At 44.8% G+C, this 23708-nt stretch overlaps 1 protein-coding gene across 2 annotated transcripts in view; it reads right to left on the bottom strand.

Annotated features, from left to right (window-relative positions):
* Positions 1-23708, bottom strand: part of HELB (DNA helicase B) — a 76644-nt gene that overhangs the window by 1168 nt on the left and 51768 nt on the right. Inside the window, exons 9-13 of one of the 2 annotated variants that reach the window (XM_073555479.1) lie at positions 19827-19886; positions 8288-8377; positions 7266-7419; positions 3098-3232; positions 368-916 (exon numbers count right to left, since the gene is read on the bottom strand). In XM_073555479.1, the coding sequence (XP_073411580.1) occupies positions 368-916; positions 3098-3232; positions 7266-7419; positions 8288-8377; positions 19827-19886 (988 nt within the window). The remainder of the gene's footprint in view (positions 1-367; positions 917-3097; positions 3233-7265; positions 7420-8287; positions 8378-19826; positions 19887-23708) is intronic. The other variant, XM_073555480.1, reaches the window with a different exon arrangement.

Genomic DNA, 23708 nt, shown 5'->3' with positions numbered 1-23708 from the left:
TTTGTTATAACATCTCAATGTCTGAACCAGAGATCAGCAGATCAATGTTTCATAAAAAACAGGATTCTAAAAAAGCACTTCTACAAACCCCTCCACATGACCCCAAATTTCTATCACATAATTGGGTTATTTCTGCAGTTACAAATCTCAGGTATTAGGAATTTCAATCATTCAGAAATAAAGACGTCTCTTGTCCTTAGTTATTTGCAAGTTGAGATATTGAGACATTGTAAACTAAGGAGAATCCAAGCTCTCTGACATGCACTACTCTACATACTCCATGTCTGAGATTCTTAGGTCAACCACTGATATACAGTACATCTCATTTCAATCAACATACATAAAGACAAAACCATGAGCAAATTACCGTTCTGTTATTTTTTGCTCTAATCTTTCTTGGGGTCTCAGTCTCATCCACAGGGCCGGCGGTCCTCTTCTGTGGTGGAGACTCCTCCAGTTCACAGTCTGGAATGCGGTCAGGTGGTGTACGCATTATGTGGCCAGCATGTTCCAGCCTTTCACCCTCACCTAAAGTACAGGAGACTGCTATAGGGGTTGTAGGTACAGGGGGACAAGAAAAGCGCGGTGGCGATTTCAGCTGGGTGTAGGGTAGTGGATGTGGGGTCAGTAGGACTTCGGCTTCCTGCTCTTCTGTTGCCTGACTGCTCTCTGGATGTACAGAAGACATGGCTGCTGGATGTCCAAAAGTTTTAAACTGAGGTAATTTCTCTTTCAGACGCTGCTTCAAACTGGTCTTTCTATCACGGGCCTTAATGGTAATTGCTTTGTCGAGCTGAGTTTTCCTTGCTATTATATAGACGCGCTTGCGGCCTCTTGTTACAGCAGTGTATACATGTTTCCAATTTTGCCAGCCAGTATTGCCAAGAACGTATACAACTGTATCCTCTTCTGAACCCTGAATAAAAGGAAAAATATATTATTTTTGGCCATTTCAATTAGTGCTATATAATTATATACACAGAACTTCTGTATATGTTAGGGCGGCATGGTGGCTCAGTGTTTAGCACTGTAGCCTTGCAGCGCTGGGGTCCTGAGTTCAAATCCCACCAAGGACAACATCTGCAAGGAGTTTGTATGTTCTCCCCGGGTTTGCGTGGGTTTCCTCCCACACTCCAAAGACATACTGATAGGGAATCTAGATTGTGAGCCCTAATGGGGACAGTGCCAATAATGTCTGTAAAGCGCTGTGGAATTAATGGCGCTATATAAGAGAGTAAAATAAATAAATAAATGTTACTTCTTGAAAAATGTACTTGCAAGTAACATTCTAGTTTATATGATTTTTGGCCATTAAATTACTTAAAGGAGTATTCCCATCGCCAAGATCCTATCCCAATATGTAGGTGTAATAATAATAGTAGCAAATAACTCCAATTAGAAATGTAGTATAGTTTTTCTGATTCACTGTCTCTTCTGTCATGTGCAAGCATTGCAGGACCTTAGGTATCCATGGTTACATCAACTGTTATAGTGACAGTTAGCTAATGGTCATAACCATGAATGGCTAAGGTCCTGCAATGCCTAATTAGAGGTATTTGCTAATATTATTACATCTACTACATATTGGGATACAATCTTGAGATAAAAATGCAGGATTAAAAGGGGTGTTCCTATCTCCAAGATCCTATCCCAATATGTAGTAGGTGTAATAATAATAATATTAGCAAATACCTCTAATTAGGCATTGCAGGACCTTAGGTAGCCATGGTTATGACCTTTAGCTGTCTCTATATCAGTTGATGTAACCATGGATACCTAAGATCCTGCAATGCCTGCACATGCGAGAAGAGACATAGCGAATCAGAAAAACTATACTACATTTCTAATTGGAGGTATTTGCTAATATTATTATTATTACACCTACTACATATTAGGATAGGATCTTGGAGATATAAAAAATGCAGGATTAAAGGTGTATTCCTAAGTTGCATGTCATGCTTCCTCTCAATAAAAGCACACAGGAATGGTTTCCTGCTCTTTATTCTTTAGCACACAGACAGAGGTGGCAGAAGAATGGAAAAGAATATACAGCAGTACCGAGCTTTGAGGCTCTGGGGAGAAATACGACTTGGTAGAAAGCTCAGCACAAGCTTTGTGTGTCTCCTCCTGTTTTTTTTCTGACTCTGCTCCTCATTCCTCCTCACACACTCCTTCTCCATAGCAGAACAAGAGGTGAAATCTAACATCTCACTGTGCTGAAAATCAGTTTTGTTTTGAGCAAAATGTATTTGAGCTTTTTTTCTTAAGAGTGCTTGTATAGTTAAGGAGGCAGGGGGAGAGGAAGAAATGGCTTAAAAGTGGAGAGAGCAGAATTCTCTGAAGATATATTACAAGGTTTCTTAGATTTGTTTTGTGCTATTGATTTATGCCAAACTTATCTGCAAAGTACAGTTCCTATTTATGTACTATACTTCTAAAAAGACCCCAAATCCTATATATTCTAGTGGAATATTCTTATTTGTCTGCCATAATTCAGTTGTAGTGGTTTGGAGTACCCAAGCACTCAAATCTACAAGCCCACTAAGCTCACACTGATCTTGCCCCTACTCTCCTTTCGTGCTGGTACCACTCGGGGCTATGTTCACGCTTTGTTCCAGATGTTCATGCAACAACTCACACTGGTCACGTGTTGCACTCTACTTTATCAACACCATATTCACATGTACCACATCTTCTGGCCCAGATTTGGCTGTATGTTTTTAGTTAGAACCACTCCTTTATACCTCTGATTCGATTAGAATGAATCTAACCATATTCCTAAAGACACTGTCTAAAAGCAGTGGTTGTGACAATTATGTGTAATAATGCCATTGTAGTATCATCTTGCCCAAATGTGAAAATTAAAATGTTTATTTAAAAAAAAAAAAAAGTTTATGCCTAAACCAAAGACTTTGAGACCGAATCAAGACTTGCATCCGCTACGATAACTTGTTAGGGAAACGCTTGATTTAATATCTACAGCCACTAATGAGCGATTCAAGTGGCCAAATACTGGGTCTAACAAGGGAACACTTCATGCAATCACATGGACTCTACGAGGGCCTCACACCACATATATGCACTGAGGCGTCTTTACCTGAAATGTGTGGATAGTTCGAGCCCAAGCGTGCCGCAAACCACTGCGACTCCGAAGTAATTTATAATTCAGGGTGTACGTTCTATCTTCTCCATCAGATAAGGTCAATTCTCGAATCTTATCTTTTTCCACATCCTAGGACAGAAAAAAAAAAGTTGTTTCCATTTTAAACTAATAATTTTGTCCATTTGTCTTAATACGGCACAATATACCGTGGCTCCTCCCAAAGAAGGAAAATTTATTAAAGAAAGAACAGCTACTGCTTTTAGGGATATAGAGTATTATTATCTTTATCCACTCTCCATTACATCACATATTCTTATATCATACAGTGAGTACAGGTGTCTGGAGTTGTCTCAGAAGATTGACCCGCTCCATGCAGGACAGGTGCCAGCTGTGTTGTACAGCAGCAATTGTAGCTAGTTTCGATAACTGATGTCTAATCCCTTAAATGCCAATCTACGACTGCAGTATGTACAGTGGGGCAAAAAAGTATTTAGTCAGTCAGCAATAGTGCAAGTTCCACCACTTAAAAAGATGAGAGGCGTCTGTAATTTACATCATAGGTAGACCTCAACTATGGGAGACAAACTGAGAAAAAAAAATCCAGAAAATCACATTGTCTGTTTTTTTTTCATTTTATTTGCATATTATGGTGGAAAATAAGTATTTGGTCAGAAACAAGCAAACAAGATTTCTGGCTCTCACAGACCTGTAACTTCTTCTTTAAGAGTCTCCTCTTTCCTCCACTCATTACCTGTAGTAATGGCACCTGTTTAAACTTGTTATCAGTATAAAAAGACACCTGTGCACACCCTCAAACAGTCTGACTCCAAACTCCACTATGGTGAAGACCAAAGAGCTGTCAAAGGACACCAGAAACAAAATTGTAGCCCTGCACCAGGCTGGGAAGACTGAATCTGCAATAGCCAACCAGCTTGGAGTGAAGAAATCAACTGTGGGAGCAATAATTAGAAAATGGAAGACATACAAGACCACTGATAATCTCCCTCGATCTGGTGCTCCACGCAAAATCCCACCCCGTGGGGTCAGAATGATCACAAGAACGGTGAGCAAAAATCCCAGAACCACGCGGGGGGACCTAGTGAATGAACTGCAGAGAGCTGGGACCAATGTAACAAGGCCTACCATAAGTAACACACTACGCCACCATGGACTCAGATCCTGCAGTGCCAGACGTGTCCCACTGCTTAAGCCTGTACATGTCCGGGCCCGTCTGAAGTTTGCTAGAGAGCATTTGGATGATCCAGAGGAGTTTTGGGAGAATGTCCTATGGTCTGATGAAACCAAACTGGAACCGTTTGGTAGAAACACAACTTGTCGTGTTTGGAGGAAAAAGAATACCGAGTTGCATCCATCAAACACCATACCTACTGTAAAGCATGGTGGTGGAAACATCATGATTTGGGGCTGTTTCTCTGCAAAGGGGCCAGGACGACTGATCCGGGTACATGAATGAATGGGGCCATGTATCGTGAGATTTTTAGTGCAAACCTCCTTCCATCAGCAAGGGCATTAAATATGAAACGTGGCTGGGTCTTTCAACATGACAATGATCCAAAGCACACCGCCAGGGCAACAAAGGAGTGGCTTCGTAAGAAGCATTTCAAGGTCCTGGAGTGGCCTAGCCAGTCTCCAGATCTCAACCCTATAGAAAACCTTTGGAGGGAGTTGAAAGTCCGTGTTGCCAAGCGAAAAGCCAAAAACATCACTGCTCTAGAGGAGATCTGCATGGAGGAATGGGCCAACATACCAACAACAGTGTGTGGCAACCTTGTGAAGACTTACAGAAAACGTTTGACCTCTGTCATTGCCAACAAAGGATATATCACAAAGTATTGAGATGAAATTTTGTTTCTGACCAAATACTTATTTTCCACCATAATATGCAAATAAAATGAAAACAAAACAGACAATGTGATTTTCTGGATTTTTTTTCTCAGTTTGTCTCCCATAGTTGAGGTCTACCTATGATGTAAATTACAGACGCCTCATCTTTTTAAGTGGTGGAACTTGCACTATTGCTGACTGACTAAATACTTTTTTGCCCCACTGTATGTGGCCGAAGCTGCCTGGCTGTCTATTGGGCACACATGTTCTCTTACGTCTAGTGATGCGATTGTGGGGTGCCAATAAGTAGCCATGGTAGCTGTGAGCCTGCAGAAAGTTCCTAATGTTTGCTGTTATGTTATTACTCTCGGGCTTAAAAAAAAAGCCCCAACAGGTGGAGGTCCCAATTGGATATTTATAACCAACCTCATGAAAAAGTGATGTTATTTGTATAATAACCCCTATAAAAACTATACGTTTGCTTTTGTAAATGGTACCAGTGTGTATATGAAGCATTTAGCTTGATATGCAAATTAGGGCGCTGTGCCATTTTGCCCCCTTAATTAGCATGAACCACAGCAGGAGCCAGAATGTGCACTCACAGACCTCTGCCCTGTTTGCTGCGGCCACTCGCCCCACTGAAACACGTGGAATCCAGAAATATAGTGACCAAAAAAGAGGAGAGGAAGCAAGATTGAACTATAATTTATCCAACATCTGACTAAATCAACATTATCACGGTCATTAGGATTAGACAGTCACATTTAAACTCATGTTAAATAGTGGTCAGTACTCAGCGGCTATCATTTAAAGCCCCATGTAATGTTTAGCTGTTCTAGTAGAATTTTACTGACATTTCCTTAGCATTTTACAGCAAAAGCCATGGTCTGAATATTAGAGGAGCTGTAGGAATTTTTAGCAAATTCTGGTTGTGTCATGCATTCTCATGTATTCTTCATATGTATAAAGGCTGTGGGGTAGAGTGGCAAGACGGAAGCCTTTTCTTACAAAGAAATAACATCCAAGCCCGGCTATGATTTAGCAAAACTTACATCAATTCTTGTCAAAAGCAAGTGGTAAAACGTGTTATGGTCTGATGAGATCAAGGTTGAACTCTCTGGCTATAATTCCAAAGCTTACACTGCACATCACCGAGAGTGCCATACCCACAGTGAAGCATTGTGGGATCAGCACTGCGCTTTTGTGGTGAACTTGGCTTTAGTCAAGGTGGAGCGATCAGTCAATTCTGCAACAAATATATTTTATATATACACACACATGCATACATGAATATACAAGGTTTTTATAGGGGCAAAATCACTTTCTCCATGGATGTGTCTCCTTACCCCCTAAGCACTCGTGAGCATTTGGGTTCAATCTATCTTTCATTAAGGCCGGTATCACACATGCGAGAAACTCGGACGAGTCTCGCATCTTAATACCCGGCACACGGGAGCAGAGGGTGCGGCTGCATAGAAATACATGCTCCGAACGCTCCAATCCAAGTGCCGGGTATTGACGTGCGAGACTCGTCCGACTTTCTTGCATGTGTGATCCCGGCCTAAGCCTATTTATTGAATGTGTTATTTTAATTGTCTGAGGTTATGCACTTAAACCCCTCTCTGGAAGTATTTGCTTTTTAATATAAATGTGTATTCTGGTATTAAATAAAAAAAACAAACAGCAAATCATATATGCAAACATCCCTCCTACACTTGTAGCAGGTCACCCATCATTTCAAATTTGTTAATCTTGCATAGGTCTTATAGTGTGTGAAATACAGCTCTGGCAAAAATTAAGAGACCACCACATCAAAACCCTGTCATGGGCAGCCCATTCTCCAGACCTGAACCCCATTGAAAACCTCTGGAATGTAATCAAACAAGGAAGAACTGCTTACATTTTTGCCCCAGAAGCAGTGTGAAAGACAATAGCAAGCACTTGAAAGCTGTGATTATTAAAAATCATGGTTATTCCACAAAATATTGATTTCTGAACTCTTCCTGAGTTAAAACATTAGTATTGTTGTTTCTAAATTACTATGAACTTGTTTTCTTTGCATTATTTGAGGCCTGTAAGCACTGCATTTTTTTGTTTGTTTTTTAATGTTGACCATTTTTCTTTGTCAGAAAAAAAATACAAAATTTATTGCTTGGAAATTCGGAGACGTGTTGTCAGAAGTTTATAGACTAAAAGAGTAATTTACATTTTACTCAAAAATATACCTATAAAGAGAAAACTCAGACAAGCTGAAAATTTGAAAAGTGGTCTCTTAATTTTTGCCAGAGCTGTATAAACAAGATTTAGAGTTACTTACATTTACTACAAAAAAGATTTCTCCATTACAGAGTCTATCATCTTTTGCTTCAGGTTCACCGGTGCCCAAGGGTAATCCTGTGTCTTCCAGCTGAAGGTGACTGACTGTGACTATTCCATCTGAACCGGCAATGTTTGATTCTTCTCTACAATTCCTGGAATGCAGAACATTTGTCAAAGGGAAAATCTAGTCAAAATTAATTCTCATTTGCCACTAATATACGGTATATGTGAAGATCACAATTGTGAAGTCTGATCTCCACCAAGGATTTCCAGAATGGATGCTCCACCGAACCATCAGTTCTGGCAATAGTCTGGAAACAGAATCGCTTAGAACGATGTGGTTAGAAATCTTAATTGGAAATTAGTGGTGGTCCAAGACGGCAACTTTAACCAATGAAATCTTTTCTCATGTACTTGTGACATTTATTTTAACTAGATTTCCCCTTTTTAGAGAAATACATAAAGTGGTTATGGTTGTAAATTCAGAAGTGTTCAAAATAATAGCAGTGTGTTAAAAAAACACGAGTTAACCCTTTCGCGCGAGAGCCCGTTTTTGCCTTTGTGATCAGGCCAATTTTTTCAATTCTGACCAGTGTCACTTTATGAGGTAACAACTCTGGAACGCTTCAACGTATCCCACTGATTCTGAGAATGTATCTTCAGGTTCTCCATGTATTTCCTCTAGTAGTTAAAGGGGTTTCCTCCTTTCAGAAAACTTTTGGCTATAAACAGCAGTAATTGAGGAGGGGGGGGGGGGGGGAACACCAAACAAATTGACTATTACTTACCCTTCACAGGTCAAGCCACTGGTCTCCATCTGGCTGCATCGATCATGTCATGTCCCAGTGCTGCAGCCAATTACTGAGATTAGTGGCTCTGTCCACATGGATGGCACAGTCAATGGCTGGACCCGGTGTGGGTAAGTAATACTCTGTTTTTTTGTTTATTGCTACTGCAGTTTATACCCAAACGTTTTCTGAAAAGTGGAAACCCCTTTAAAAAAAATGAAATGGCACCTACCTGCGTCTGGAGAGGAGATCCTTGACATAGGCGTTTTTAGTGCAGCAAACCTTATCATCACATCGAAATTCAAATCTGGACTTCCGATTCCTAATGAGCAATAACAAACTGTACATCAGAGAGGCACCGCATGCAGTATAACCATGGCATAGTAGCCAAAAGGGTTTACGTAGAGTTGGGTGAATTTGTTTGGGTTCCCTCTTATTCCGCAAGCTATAGCACTTACCGAATAAGCTACAGCGGGAACCCGGATACCTGGAGCTCACCCGATGATCAGCTGATCGGTGCCACAGCTGCATGTGTCGCGGCTGTATAACAGTCACAACACATGCAGCTGCGGGGCACTTAGCTGATCATCGGGTGAGCTCCAGGTATCCGAGTTCCCGCTGTAGCTTATTCGGTAAGCGCTATAGCTTGCTGAATAAGAGGGAACCAAAACAAATTTGTTCAACTCTACGAGTCACAAGTATTCCCTTTAGGATTTGTAGTATATGGAGCTGTAATAGGACAGCTATGGGGGGTGCATGAAGGCTCCCTGTAACCCCTCTGCCTCCGATTTCATTCCCTTTTTTTTTCTCCCCTTTAGCCTTTCAGAATCTATGATATACCATAAATATATTTAAGGAATGCAGTAATGGAACCTGTCATGTAAAAAAAAAAAAAAACTATTAACCTGCAGAAATGGGTTCACCTGCAGGTTAATAACATTCTGAAGCTGCCCGGTGCCCGCACTGAGAGTTACACTGCCGAGAGGAAATGAACTGTATTCCTCCCGGCAGCCTCAGGCTTTGTCATAGGGGTAGGGGTAGTTTCAGTCACCGCTCATTACATAGCGAGCAGCAGCTATAACCACAATGACATATTAACCGACAGCCGTCTCTGCAATGTATCAATGCAAAGCCGGCTGGCTTTCAGTGCCGGAGCGTGGTTTCAGCAGCTGTTCACTATGCACTGAGCGGTGACTTACAAAAGGTGCATAAATGGAAAACACAAAGGTTACTTACCGGTAGCCGGTTTTTCCGGAGCCCATGACGGCACACATGAGAGAGGGGATCCGCCCAGTCAGGACAGGAACCCTACTGAAGATAAAAGGGCGGTACCTCTCCCTCGCTTCAGTTGGTTTACAGAGCATGAGAGGCCCCCCGGGTTAGTACACATGGTAAAACTATCACCACATTATGTCTAACTAAAAAACACCCAAACTAAAGTGCACACCAAAGGAGTGAAAGGGGAGGAATATACAGGTGCCGTCATGGGCTCCGGAAAAACCGGCTACCGGTAAGTAACCTTGGTGTTTTCCCGTCTCCCATGACGGCACACATGAGAGACTTTTGTAGAATAAGACACCTTAGGGAGGGACCACCGCTTGCAGCACCCTTCTACCAAAGGTTAGGTCAGTAGAGGAAGATAGATCAAGTCGGTAGTGTTTAAAAAAGGTGGAAGGTGAGGACCAAGTAGCGGCTTTACAAATTTGCTCAATCGATACCTCAGCCTTCTCTGCCCAGGAGGTAGCCACGGCTCTGGTGGAGTGAGCCTTGATGCCTTCTAGAACCGGAGCGCCACTTGCGGAGTAGGATAACATAATGGCCTCCCTGATCCATCTGGCAATGGTACTTTTAGCTACCCCGTGCCCCTTTCTACTACCCTGAAAGGCTACAAAAAGGGACTGATCTTTCCTCCACTGACTAGTCATTGACATATATTGTATTATGGCTCTTTTTACATCTAATGTATGGAACTTTTGCTCCCCCGGGTTTCTGGGATTGTTACAGAACGACGGCAAGGAGATCTCCTGAGTCCTATGAAACTTTTGGACTACCTTGGGGAGATAGGCCGGGTCTGGTCTTAGAACCACTCGGTCATCCAAGATCTGTGTATAAGGAGGACATATAGACAGAGCTTGTAGGTCGCTGACTCTTCGGGCTGACGTTAAGGCTACCAGTAAGACCGTTTTAAGTGTAAGTAGCTTTGGTGACAGCTCTAGTAGTGGTTCGAAGGGATCTTTGGTTAAAGCCTCCAAAACTAGGTTCAGGTCCCAGGGTGGTATCTTTGGGATAATGACCGGCCTTGACCTGCCACAGGACTTAATGAACCGGGACACCCACCTATTGGCTGCTAAATTGCAGTTATATAGGGCCCCCAAAGCTGAGACTTGAACTTTGAGTGTGTTAGTGGCTAACCCTAGTTGCAGCCCCGACTGTAAGAACTCTAGGATAGGTCCCACTGGAGCTACATCCCCTAAAGGTTCCCCCAGGAGGTCTAGGAACTTTTTCCACGTTCTACCGTAGATTTGGGATGTTATTGGTTTCCTACTTTTCAACAGGGTGGAGACTAACCCTGGAGAGAAACCCTGGCGACTCAGTAGCGCCCTCTCAAATTCCAGGCTGCTAGATGGAAGCCCTTCACCTGAGAGTGGACCACTGGTCCCTGGGAAAGCAGGTCTGGAATCTCCGGTAGCATCCATGGATCTGTCACTGACATGAGCCTCAGAAGGGAGAACCAAGGCCTTCTCGGCCAAAAAGGAGCTATAAGAATTATTCTTGCCCGATCCTCCCTGATTTTCCTGACTACTACTGGGATCATTGTTATCGGGGGGAATGCATAGGCCAGGATGAACTTCCAGGGTATTTGTAGGGCATCTACTGCGAAGGGGTTTTCCCTTGGATTTAGCGAGCAGAACTTCCTGACCTTCCGGTTGTGTGCGGTAGCGAACAGGTCTATTTCTGGTCTGCCCCAGGCCTGAACTATTTGTTGGAAGACTCAGGAATTTAGGAACCATTCCCCTTGTCTTAGATGCCTGCGACTCAGGAAGTCTGCCTGTATATTTTCTGCCCCCTTTATGTGCAATGCTGTGATGGATAACAGATGTTGTTCTGCTAGCTGGAAGAGTAGATCTGATATTTGCATGAGGCCCCGAGATCTAGTTCCCCCCTGATGATTGATGTAGGCTACTACTGCCTGATTGTCCGTCATGACCCGAGTGTGGCGGCCCTGAAGTAAGGGAAGGAAATGTTTCACGGCTTTTTCCACTGCCCATAGTTCTTTTACATTTGAATTCTGATCGCTTTCTAGTGAGGACCAGGTCCCCTGTATTGTATGGGACCTCAGGTGTGCTCCCCACCCTGTGGCACTCGCGTCTGTCGTAATGATGTCCTCGACTGGTTTTTGCCACGGGACACCAGCTGTTAGATTCTTTTCTACAGTCCACCAGAGCAGGGAATCTCTTACAGCCACTGAGAGACATAGTTTGCCTTCTAAATGCCCTTTTAATTGTTTCTGCGCTGACAGGACTTCCCACTGTAGTTGCCTTAAGTGGTACTGCGCCCATGTTACTGCGGGTATACATGATGTCAGTGAGCCTAAAAGGGACATTGCGTTCCTCAGTGTCATATTTGGCCTTTGTATTGCTGTGCGAGCTAGGCCTCTTATCTTGGTCACTTTCCTCTCTGGTAGGAGGCAGAGTGTGGCTCTGAGTCCAATATCAACCCTAGGAAGGATTGCTCTTTTACTGGGGTTATCCTTGACTTGGGGATGTTTACTATCCATCCTAGTCCTACTAGAGTTGCTATTACTTCCTTCACTTGAAGTGTGCAGTGGGATTCCGACCTCCCTATTACCAGAAAGTCGTCTAAGTATGGGACGATCACTATGTCCCTGGATCGCAGAAAAGACATTACTTCGGCCATCACTTTGGTGAATACCCTGGGGGCTGTAGACAGGCCAAACGGAAGGGCTGCGTATTGATAGTGTCTCACCTGCCCCTGGATATAGAGCGCTACTCTCAAATATCTCTGATACTCCCGATGGATTGGGATGTGATAGTAGGCATCTTTTAAGTCTATCACTGCCATGAGGCAATGCTGGAACAGGATCTTTGTGGCCGTGTTGATTGACTCCATTTTGAAGGAGCAATTGTCTATCCACTGATTGAGTCTCCTCAGGTTGACAATGGTTCTCCAAGAGCCGTCTGGTTTTTGTATTAAGAAGAGGGGGGAGTAGAACCCCCTTCCTTCTTCTTGCGCTGGGACTTCCTGTAGGACTTGTTTTTTCACTAGTCCCAAGACTTCCGTCTCCAGGGCCAGCTGTTGCTCTTGGGCTTTCCTTCTGGGTGTTATTATGAAGGTATGCCTGGGCGGACGGATGAATTTTATTTTTAAGCCGTCCTTGATTATATTTAGGACCCATGTACTGGGGGGAGATATTTGCCCAGGCGGAAAGGAAGAGAGAAAGCCTTCCCCCTACCTCCGGCCCAATGTCATTGGGGAGATTTTTTGGAGGAAGTGGAGGGCCCTTTAAACATATAGCCCGATCCTCTTTTTTCTTTAAAGTCCCAGCTTTTTCTATCTCCCGGGGGACGACCCCTGTTAAATCTCCTCCTCCGAAAGGGCTGCTTCTTAGGTTCTCCCGGAAATCGGGGAAAGCTTTTCTTCCTATCCCCCGCATGCTCCAAAATCTCTTCTAGTTTTTTCCCGAAGAGGAATTGGCCATCGCATGGAATGGAACATAACTTGTGCTTGGAGGGTAAATCTCCGGGACACCCTTTAAGCCACAGGGCTCGTCTTGCCGCATTTGACAGGCTTGCTGCTCTAGCTGTCAATCTTGCGGAGTCTGCAGAGGAATCGGCCAGGAAAGCCGCTGCTCCGTGCACCAATGTTAGATTAGCTAGAATTTCGTCTCTAGGAACTCTATCCTTGATCTGGTCCTCTATTTGTTGCAGCCAGACCATGAGGGCACGAGCGGTACAGGTACCGGCTATTGCTGGCTTCAATCCCCCTGCTGAAGCTTCCCAGATGTGCTTCAGAAACCCATCCGCTTTCTTATCAAGCGGGTCTTTCAACACGCCAGAATCTTCTAATGGTACTGATACCTTTTTTGAGGATCTGGCTACAGCCCCATCAATTTTTGGGACTTTTTCCCAGGTTTCTGAGTCCTTCTGGTCAAAGGGGTACCTCCTCTTTGATGTGGAAGGTAAGCCCCCTGACCGCTCTGTCTTTTTCCATTCCCTGTCAATTAGCGCTTTTATTTTATCATTTACAGGGAAGGTACGCTTTCGCTTTTCCTCCAGTCCTCCAAACATTACATCCTCTAATGATTTGGGAGTTTTTTCTTCTTTAAGGCCCATTGTAGCTCTAATGGCCTTGACCAGTTTTTCTACGTCCTCCGTTGGGAAACATGGACGGCCGCCTATATCGCTGTCCGAGGAGGATTCTGAGGACTGCGTAGAGGAGGTGGAGGGGGACAAAGATCTATCCCGCCCCTTCTGCTTTGGCGAGGCCTCTGAATCGGAGCTTCTTCTACGTTTTTTTTTCTTTTTAAGGGCTGCCTTTAGGGAACCTTTCACCTCCTGATGTATTAACTCCTTCAGACTAGTCACCAAATCAGGGGTCTCCTCCTGTATAGTCCAGTTAATACAGCGGGTTTTTACATAGGGCGCATTCTCTATTTTTGGTTTTGCTGCTGGCCTTCCTCGCCCCCTAGTGATCAAACAGAGAAAATGGAACCCCATTACCATAAGGGTGACATTCACATAGATCACTCACCACCGCTGTCAATCAGGGGTACCGATCTCGGAGGCTCCTCAGATGCACTCGTGACGTTTCTCCTGGACGTCCCAGAGTCATGCCGATTGCGCTTATGACTGCCGCTCCTACCACTTGAGCGACTGCTCCTGGTATGTTGGTGGCTCGGCCTGGCATCTGGCGAGAAGTCTTGCTGCTGACGCTGCTGCTGTCGCTGCTGCTGACGCTGCTCGTCTTGCCCCACTTCCATTCTGAAGCCTTGGGCATGAGTGCGTCTTCTGTGGTCATCCCCCTTATGTAAGGGGGATCCACTGCACTCTCCGCCTCGTCCGGTTACCCCCACAGCCCCTCCCCCCCGATCGGCGTTCTTCACCATGGGCGCCGCCATCTTGAATTGTCGGCGCCGCCTCCGACGTCACGCGGGCACGCCCCTTTCCCAGCGTGCCCTGCGCGTGACGTCAGAGGAGCGCGACCTGGAAGCGGCCGCTCCCTCAACGCTCCAGAGTAGGGAATCCCCGGCAGAGGGGGAGAGGGCGGCGCGGCAGCCACGGCAGAGCCCCAGGACCCCCGCCGTGCTGTTCCTGCGCCCGCTCGGACGCTGAGCCCCGGAGGACCCGCGGACGGCGCTTCCTCCATCCCGACGCCCAGCGCTCAGGAGCCCAGCCTGATCTTCTACGCCGGCACGGGAGAGGGGCAGGTAAGTGTGACCTGCTGTCTTCAGCACGGGTCCCTGTCAGGACAGGAAACCCAACTGAAGCGAGGGAGAGGTACCGCCCTTTTATCTTCAGTAGGGTTCCTGTCCTGACTGGGCGGATCCCCTCTCTCATGTGTGCCGTCATGGGAGACGGGAAAAACATTTTTTCATTATATCTGGCATATCATCATTTATCCACCAAATGCCTGCAAGAAGAACTCATGCTGGGACAGTAAGCAGTATGCCATTAAGCAATGGGTTGGTCTATCATAGAAAACAGTTTACATCACCAGTGTTAGGCCTTATTAAAAGGTCTACTTTTTTCTTGTCCAGGAAAAAAAAACAAAAAAACAGCAATATTCATTAGAGTGCTGGAGCCTTTTTTCATTAATCATTGGTCCATTTGTGCCATCAGTCATCAGTTTTCTTGAATGGAAACAACCCCCCCCCCCCCAAAAAAAAAAAAAAAAAACAGCAAGTGTGAAAAACCACCTCAAAGTACTCCCTTTTTACTCTTATGACAGCTTTACATGTGTACACACCCTTGGCATTCTCTCGAGCAGCTTCATCAGGGAGTCATGACATGCCTTTCCAACAGACCAGAGGGCGACTCCGTCTGTTTTCCAGAAACAGGCAGCAGTGGTGAAAATTGCAAATCTGCCAGTGTAGTGCCCGTATATTGTAGTGTTCAGTACGCTCTTGTGCCCAGAACATCATACCCAGCTCATACATCTGGAGACACGCACCCATAAATTGAGCAGACTCTCATCACTACAAAAATGACAAACATGTCAACACCATTTGTGGTTTAGGCACACTGGGAGGCTCAAAAGGGAGGGCGGCATTTGGATTTGGGAGAGCAGAATTTGCTACATTTATTTTGGGGGAAGCCATTTCACTTTTCCAGAGCCTTTGTACTACCAGTAACCAAGAAGTCCCTATATTTCCGCTAACAGATGACAGACTTGAGTGGGGACTTTTTTTGTGGATTGGGTTGAGCACTTATATTGGGGTTTCGACCTAACTTCTCCGAGTGCTGTGATTTAGATGAAACACCAGAAGGGATCCAATCACTAAAATGAGGCAGCAGAGTTACTCTTGACACTGTCTGGCCTCTGTTCAGCGATGTCCTTCTTTTCACAAGTACAGAAAACTGTGGTGGTACGTGCTTTAAGACGGACACCACCGGATTACAGGTCAGATGGCATCCACAGTACCTCCATCTGCCTCATTATAGGGAGTCTTCTGCCCAAGGTTACGTCTCAATCACATATTTCAGAAATTACATGGAAACACTGATGTAAGCGCTCAGCGCAGAGCACAGGATAAATCTGCGCCGAAACTTAGTGCGATCTTTGGGAGGCAGAATGAACAAATCAACAGATCGAGAATTTGTTCTATGTATTTTTTTACGTCATTCCTCAAGCAGTATGATTTATTGGATTCATTCTTCAGGTTGGTGCAATTACAGCAATACCAGATTTATATTGTTTGGCTGCTGTCACACACAAAGACACTTTTTTTTTTTTTTTGCATAAAGAAGTTTTTGCCATATCTGAGAGCTGTAATTTTTGCCAACCATGATGTGAGGGATGAGTTGATGTTTTATGACCGCTTTCTACTCCGATTTTTGTGAAGCAGAATTAACAAAAAACGGCAATTCAGGATTTTTATTTTTTTTTGGGGGGGGTTATGCCATTCCGCATTTGTGGTACAATTGATAATGCAGCTTTGTTCTTTGGGTCAGTATGATTACAGTATACAACATTTATATATTTTTTTTTTTTACGCTTTTACACAATTAAAACTATTTTACAAGCCGTACACTGCTGGCCCAATGTTGTGATCGATATCAATCATAGCATATAGAGGGTTAAACAGCCGGGGGCGGTGCTACCGCTGGCAATCTCGTGGGCACAGCTCCTGTGTCGCACACGATCGCCATGACCCCATGACTTACCTATACGTCATATCTCAAGAACCCCTATATGACCATGAATGGAATCCGTCAGCAGGTTTTTGCTACCTTGTCTGAGACCAACATGATGTAGGGACAGAGACCCCGATTCCTACGACGTATCACTTACTTTACTGGGTGCAGTGGTTCTGCAACTGAGTGTTGAGATTTAGCAATGAAGCAGAGCTGAGAAAGCTGCCTCTCGGTTCGTGTCTATAGACAGTGAGCTACTTTGGAGTGGGACGGGAGCCATTGTGCCAGATAGATACAGCAATAATCACCAGGCGATAAAACCTGTCTAGGTAAACAACAGAACAAGGCTTGACAACACATAAAATGAATTCTGTGTTTTAACCCCTACCTCATGCTGTCCTCAGATTACATAGCAATAACCTGCTGACAATATTCCCTTTAACAGAGCCTGATGAAGACCTCAAGTTGATGTATAAATGTGTTACTTTAGTACCAATAAGTCTTGCATTATTAACATTTCTCTCCATGACACTTGTGATTCCTGTACAAGTCAAGATTATTATAAGTGCAATGTGTACTGGAATCTCCTGATGGTTTCCCAGTGAGCCTCTACAGTCCTTCCTGAACTGTTATCTTCCCATCGTTTCTCCCCTGGTACAGGTCCAATATCCTGGAATTGGTACTTGATGTAGATTTGGTGTGCCCACAGCACAATGACCTGAGGTTAGCTGTACACTGTACCTCTATCCCAGGGATGGGCAATTAATTTTCCTGAGGGGCCACATGAGAGACAGTGACTGTGGAGGGCCGAACCAATAGACTGAAATTAATTTGCTTCAATATTAACATATAATTATTAATATGATAATTATAATTACCATCACTCAATATTGACCAGAATTAAGTATGCCGACATTACCCTAAATACCATTCAAACCAGAATACAGCCTGTTCTATATATCGTATGAGGCCCACACAGCCTCCCCATGTCCAGCCCATGAGGCCCACACAGCCTCCCCCATGAGGCCCACACAGCCTCCCCATGTCCAGCCCATGAGGCCCACACAGCCTCCCCCATGAGGCCCACACAGCCTTCCCATGTCCAGCCCATGAGGCCCACACAGCCTCCCCATGTCAGCACATGAGGCCCACACAGCCTCCCCATGTCCATAGTAAGACCCCCATAGCCTCACCATGTTCACAATAAGACCACCATAGCTTCCCAGTATCCACAGTAAGACCCCCATAGCTTCCCAATGTCCACAGTAAGACCCCATAGCTTCCCCCATGTGTAGCAAAACATCCCATATACATTAAAAAAAACAAAAAAAAAACAAAACACATACCTCTGTCCCATTCCCCGGCGCTCTGCTTCTCTCCCTGCCCCCATGCGCTGACTCTCCGCAGTACACAGCTGACGCAATGAAATTATGTCATCGCATCACCTGTTTCACATGCGGATTGGTTGAGGAAGTGGCCTGAGGCCCCTTCTCCAACAAATGCAGTCAGCGCAGATGGAGACAGCAAACGGGTGGACACGGTGCGGACTATGGACCACTATTTTCAGCCCCCCGGCAGTCTTGGTACACGGGCCGGACTGAGACAGCCAGAGGGCCGGATGTGGCCCAAGGGCGGCACTGTGCCCAAGTCTGCTCTCTCCTAATCCTGTGGCACCACACCAGAAAGCGCTGTTTGCTTGCCTTTATTACAAACTAGCTCGACCAGCAATCCTGTTCACTGGAAACCATTCCAGGTAACTAGCCGATGAACTGCTTGATCACAGTGTTAAGGCCCGGTCTCACATAACAAGATCGTTAGGAAGATCGATGAAACGTCACAGATTTTGTGACGCAACAGTGATCTTGCTACGTGTGACACATAGCGGCGACCGCCCCCCCCCCGCTGGATATCGCTAATCGTGCTCGAATGTCCTAGGCCATTTTTTCATCGTTGACATCCCGCTGGCGACGCAGAACTCAGGGACGCAGGTCTGAGTAGTCAGAAAAGCTGCTGTGTGACAAGGTACCAACGACCGCAGAGGTCGTTATACGGATCGCTGTTTCGTTGCTGCGTCGTTGAGCAGATCTGCCTGTTTGGCAGCTTACTAGCGACGCACCAGAGATCCTTACCAGGTCGTATCGTTGTCGGGATCGCTGGTGTGTCGCTATGTGAATCGGGACCCTTAAGCCCCCTTCTCACATAGCTAGATCACTAGCGATATCGCTAAAGAGTCACTGATTGTGTGATGCAACAGCGACATCGCTAGCGATCTCGCTAGATGTGACACGTACATGTACCTGCGACCCCCCACTGGATATCGCTGATCGCGCTCAAATGTCCTGGGCCATTTTTCCCTCGTTGGCGTCCCGCTGGCACTGACTAGCGACGCATGAACGCAGGCGGAAGTCATCATCGCTGCTGTGTGACAGGTAAGAGCGACCGCCGATGGATTGCTTATTGCTGCTGCGTCGCTGGTGAGATCTGCCCGTTTGGCAGCTCACAAGCGACCATTTAGCGATGCACCAGCGATCCTGACCAGGTTGTATCGTTGTCTGGATCGTTGGTGCATCGCTAAATGTAACGGGACCCTTACACACCCTTGGGGTTTCCTTGGAGTATAGGGGGTACTTTGAGGACTTTAATGTTTTGCATGTGTTTATTTACTCCTTGTTGCCAAATGTGTACCTCTGTGGCTTTCCTGCACTCAGTCTGAATCTACAATGTGCACATTCAGATAAGAACAAGGAAAACCACTGCATCAACAGGTTGGATCCAAACTTTTGAATGGTACTGTAGTAGAGATAAGAGCCACGGCTGACAACCTGGAAAGAATTCCATTCACATGTCTTAAGCCCCCCGTCTCACATAGCGAGATCGTTAGCGAGATCGCTAAAGTGTCATCGATTTTGTGACACAACAGTGGTCTCGCTACATGTGACACGTAGTGGCGACCGCCCCCCCTGCTGGATATTGCTGATCGTGCTGGAATATCCTGGGCCATTTTTTCATCGTCGGCATCCCGCTGGCCAGCATGCATCGCTGTGTTTGACACAGATGAGCGACCTCGTTGGCGACGGAGAACTCAGGGACGCAAGCTGGAATCATTCAGAATAGCTGCTGTGTGACAAGGCACCAACGACCGCCGAAGTCCTATGGATCACCGGATCGCTGCTGCGTCGTTGAAGAGATCTGCCTGTTTGGCAGCTCACTAGCGACCATTTAGCGACGCACCAGCGATCCTGACCAGGCCATATCGTTGTCGGGATCGCTGATGCGTCGCTATGTGAAACGGGACCCTTACTTAGAGCGGTATACTCTAAAAAAAAAAAACAAAGAAAAAAAAAAAACTATTATCTTTGCACTGTACCATAAACATTATATGAAAGAGCAACTTACTTGATGGTATGTTTAGAGTAATGAATGCAGCACAGATCATTGATCAACAGGCAATCTTTCCTAAATAAAAGCAGCAAAAGATGTGACTTTACCCACTGATTAGAAACCTTACATTAAACATACAGTATATTATGTACTCCACACACACCGATACATTTTCAATAAACAGTAAACAAAATACATAATAGCTGTGCAAAATCAATTGGAACCTTTCAGGGTAGCAGCCACAAAACCAATACTGGTCCAGATCGGGTAGTAATGGACATCTTTCATCATACCATCCTGGACAAAGAATTACCGTATGGATTGCTGAGAAAATTAACTTCTTAAAGGAAGAGGTGATTTTATTTTTTGGGAGGCGGGGGGTTGTTTTCCCTCTCTCTTCCAAGAGCCATAACTACTTTATTTTTCCACTCACATAAACATATGAGGGCTTGTTGTTTGGTACTTTTGAATGACAACATTCATGGATTTCTATATAATGTACTGGACAATTGGGAAAAAGGTAACTAGTGAAGATGAAATTGATAAAAACAAAACTAAAAGAAAGAAAAACTTTTTTTTTTTTTTTTTTTGGGGGGGGTTGCCGTTCATTGTGCGCTAAAATTGCACCTGTCACATGTTTTGGCCGCTATAAGATGCGGCCACCACCTTTCAGAGCTGATATACAGCATTCTATAATACCGTAGATAAGTCCCCGATCCGACCTGCAAAATAAGAAAAAAAAGTTGTATTATGCTCACCCGGGGGGGGCGGTCTGGTACGATGGGTGTCGCAGGTCCATTATAGAATGCTGTAGATAAGCCCTGATGGGTGATGGCTGGATCTTATAGCGGCCAAACCTTCTGACAGGTTCCCTTTAAATATGACCTGGAAATATGATTCTTCAGATCAGTATGATTGCGTTGATACCAGTCTTGAATGGTTTAATATTTATAACTACACTCACTGGCCACTTTATTAGGTACACCATGCTAGTAACGGGTTGGACCCCCTTTTGCCTTCAGAACTGCCTCAATTCTTCGTGGCAGAGATTCATCAAGGTGCTGGAAGCATTCCTCAGAGATTTTGGACCATATTGACATGATGGCATCACACAGTTGGCGCAGATTTGTCGGCTGCACATCCCTGATGCGAATCTCCCGTTCCACCACATCCCAAAGATGCTCTATTGGATTGAGATCTGGTGACTGAGGAGGCCATTTGAGTACAGTGAACTCATTGTCATGTTCAAGAAACCAATCTGAGATGATTCGAGCTTTATGACATGGCGCATTATCCTGCTGAAAGTAGCCATCAGATGTTGGGTACATTGTGGTCATAAAGGGATGGACATGGTCAGCAACAATACTCAGGTAGGCTGTGGCGTTGCAACGATGCTCAATTGGTACCAAGGGGCCCAAAGAGTGCCAAGAAAAAATTCCCCACACCATGACACCACCACCACCAGCCTGAACCGTTGATACAAGGCAGGATGGATCCATGCTTTCATGTTGTTTACGCCAAATTCTGACCCTACCATCCGAATGTCGCAGCAGAAATCGAGACTCATCAGACCAGGCAACGTTTTTCCAATCTTCTACTGTCCAATTTCGATGAGCTTGTGCAAATTGTAGCCTCAGTTTCCTGTTCTTAGCTGAGAGGAGTGGTACCCAGTGTGGTCTTCTGCTGCTGTAGCCCATCTGCCTCAAAGTTCGACGCACTGTGCGTTCAGAGATGCTCTTCTGCCTACCTTGGTTGTAACGGGTGGCAATTTGAGTCACTGTTGCCTTTCTATCAGCTCGAACCAGTATGCCCATTCTCCTCTGACCTCTGGCATCAACAAGGCATTTCCGGCCACAGAACTGCCGCTCACTGGATTTTTTTTCTTTTTCGGACCATTCTCTGTAAACCCTAGAGATGGTTGTGCGTGAAAATCCCAGTAGATCAGCAGTTTCTGAAATACTCAGACCAGCCCTTCTGGCACCAACAATCATGCCACGTTCAAAGGCACTCAAATCACCTTTCTTCCCCATACTGATGCTCGGTTTGAACTGCAGGAGATTGTCTTGACCATGTCTACATGCCTAAATGCACTGAGTTGCCGCCATGTGATTGGCAGATTAGAAATTAAGTCTTAACACACAGTTGGACAGGTGTACCTAATAAAGTGGCCAGTGAGTGTAGCTTGGCCTGTGCAAAATTTTCGCACAGTGGTCGTCTGGGACGCAAGCAATTTCAGCACATGCAAGCTGGTCAAATGTAAATGTATTTCATGAGCTGATGAACACAGACAGGTAATTTATATACAGTGCATTGCAAAAGTATTCGGCCCCCTGGAACTTTTCAACCTTTTCCCAAATGTCATGCTTCAGACATAAAGATACCAAATGTAAATTTTTGGTGAAGAATCAACAACAAGTGGGACACAATTGTGAAGTTGAATGAAATTTATTGGTTATTTTAAATTTTTGTGGAAATTCAAAAACTGAAAAGTGGGGCGTGCAATATTATTCAGCCCCTTTAACTTAATACTTTGTTGCGCCACCTTTTGCTGCGATTACAGCTGCAAGTCACTTGGGATATGTCTCTATCAGTTTTGCATATCGAGAGACTGAAATTCTTGCCCATTCTTCCTTGGCAAACAGCTCGAGCTCAGTGAGGATCGATGGAGATCATTTGTGAACAGCAGTTTTCAGCTCTTTCCACAGATTCTCGATTGGTTTCAGGTCTGGACTTTGACTTAGCCATTCTAACACCTGGATACGTTTATTTGTGAACCATTCCATTGTAGATTTTGCTTTATGTTTGGGATCATTGTCTTGTTGAAAGACAAATCTCCGTCCCAGTCTCAGGTCTTTTGCAGACTCCCAACAGGTTTTCTTCAAGAATGGACCTGTATTTGGCTCCATCCATCTTCCCATCAATTTCAACCATCTTCCCTGTCCCTGGTGAAGAAAAGCAGGGCCAAACCATGATGCTGCCACCACCATGTTTGACAGTGGGGGTGGTGTGTTCAGGGTGATGAGCTGTCTTGCCTTTACGACAAACATATCGTTTGCATTGTTACCAAAAAATTTGATTTTGGCTCCATCTGACCACAGCACCTTCTTCCACATGTTTGGTGTGTCTCCCAGGTGGCTTGTTGCAAACTTTAAACAACACTTTTTATGGATATCTTTGAGAAATGGCTTTCTTCTTGCCACTCTCCCATAAAGGCCAGATTTGTGCAGTGTACGACTGATTGTTGTCCTATGAACAGACTGTCCCACCTAAGCAGTAGATCTCTGCAGTTCATCCAGAGTGATCATGGGCCTCTTGGCTGCATCTCTGATCACTCTTCTCCTTGTTTGAGATGAAAGTTTAGAGGGACGGCCGGGTCTTGGCAGATTTGCAGTGGTATGATACTCCTTCCATTTCAATATGATGGCTTGCACAGTGCTCCTTGGGATGTTTAAAGTTTTGGAAATCATTTTGTATCCAAATCCGGCTTTAAACTTCTCCACAACAGTATCACGGACCTGCCTGTTGTGTTCCTTGGTCTTCATGATGCTCTCTGTGCTTCAAACAGAACCCTGAGACTATCACAGAGCAGGTGCATTTATACGGAGACTTGATTACACACAGGTGGATTATATTTATCATCATTAGTCATTTCGGACAACATTGGATCATTCAGAGATCCACAATGAACTTCTGGAGTGAGTTTGCTGCACTGAAAGTAAAGGGGCCGAATAATATTGCACGCCCCACGTTTCAGTTTTTGAATTTCCACAAAAATTTAATAACCAATAAATTTCGTTCAACTTCACAATTGTGTTCCACTTGTGGTTGATTCTTCACCAAAAATTTACATTTGGTATCTTTATGTTTGAAGCATGATATGTGGGAAAAGGTTGAAAA

This window comes from Dendrobates tinctorius, unplaced genomic scaffold (assembly GCF_039654945.1).
Source record: "Dendrobates tinctorius isolate UK_male_01 unplaced genomic scaffold, ASM3965494v1 ptg000224l, whole genome shotgun sequence".
Taxonomy (NCBI): domain Eukaryota; kingdom Metazoa; phylum Chordata; class Amphibia; order Anura; family Dendrobatidae; genus Dendrobates; species Dendrobates tinctorius.
The sequence above is the reverse complement of the archived record's forward strand: the minus strand, read 5'-3'. Positions and strand labels throughout refer to the sequence as shown.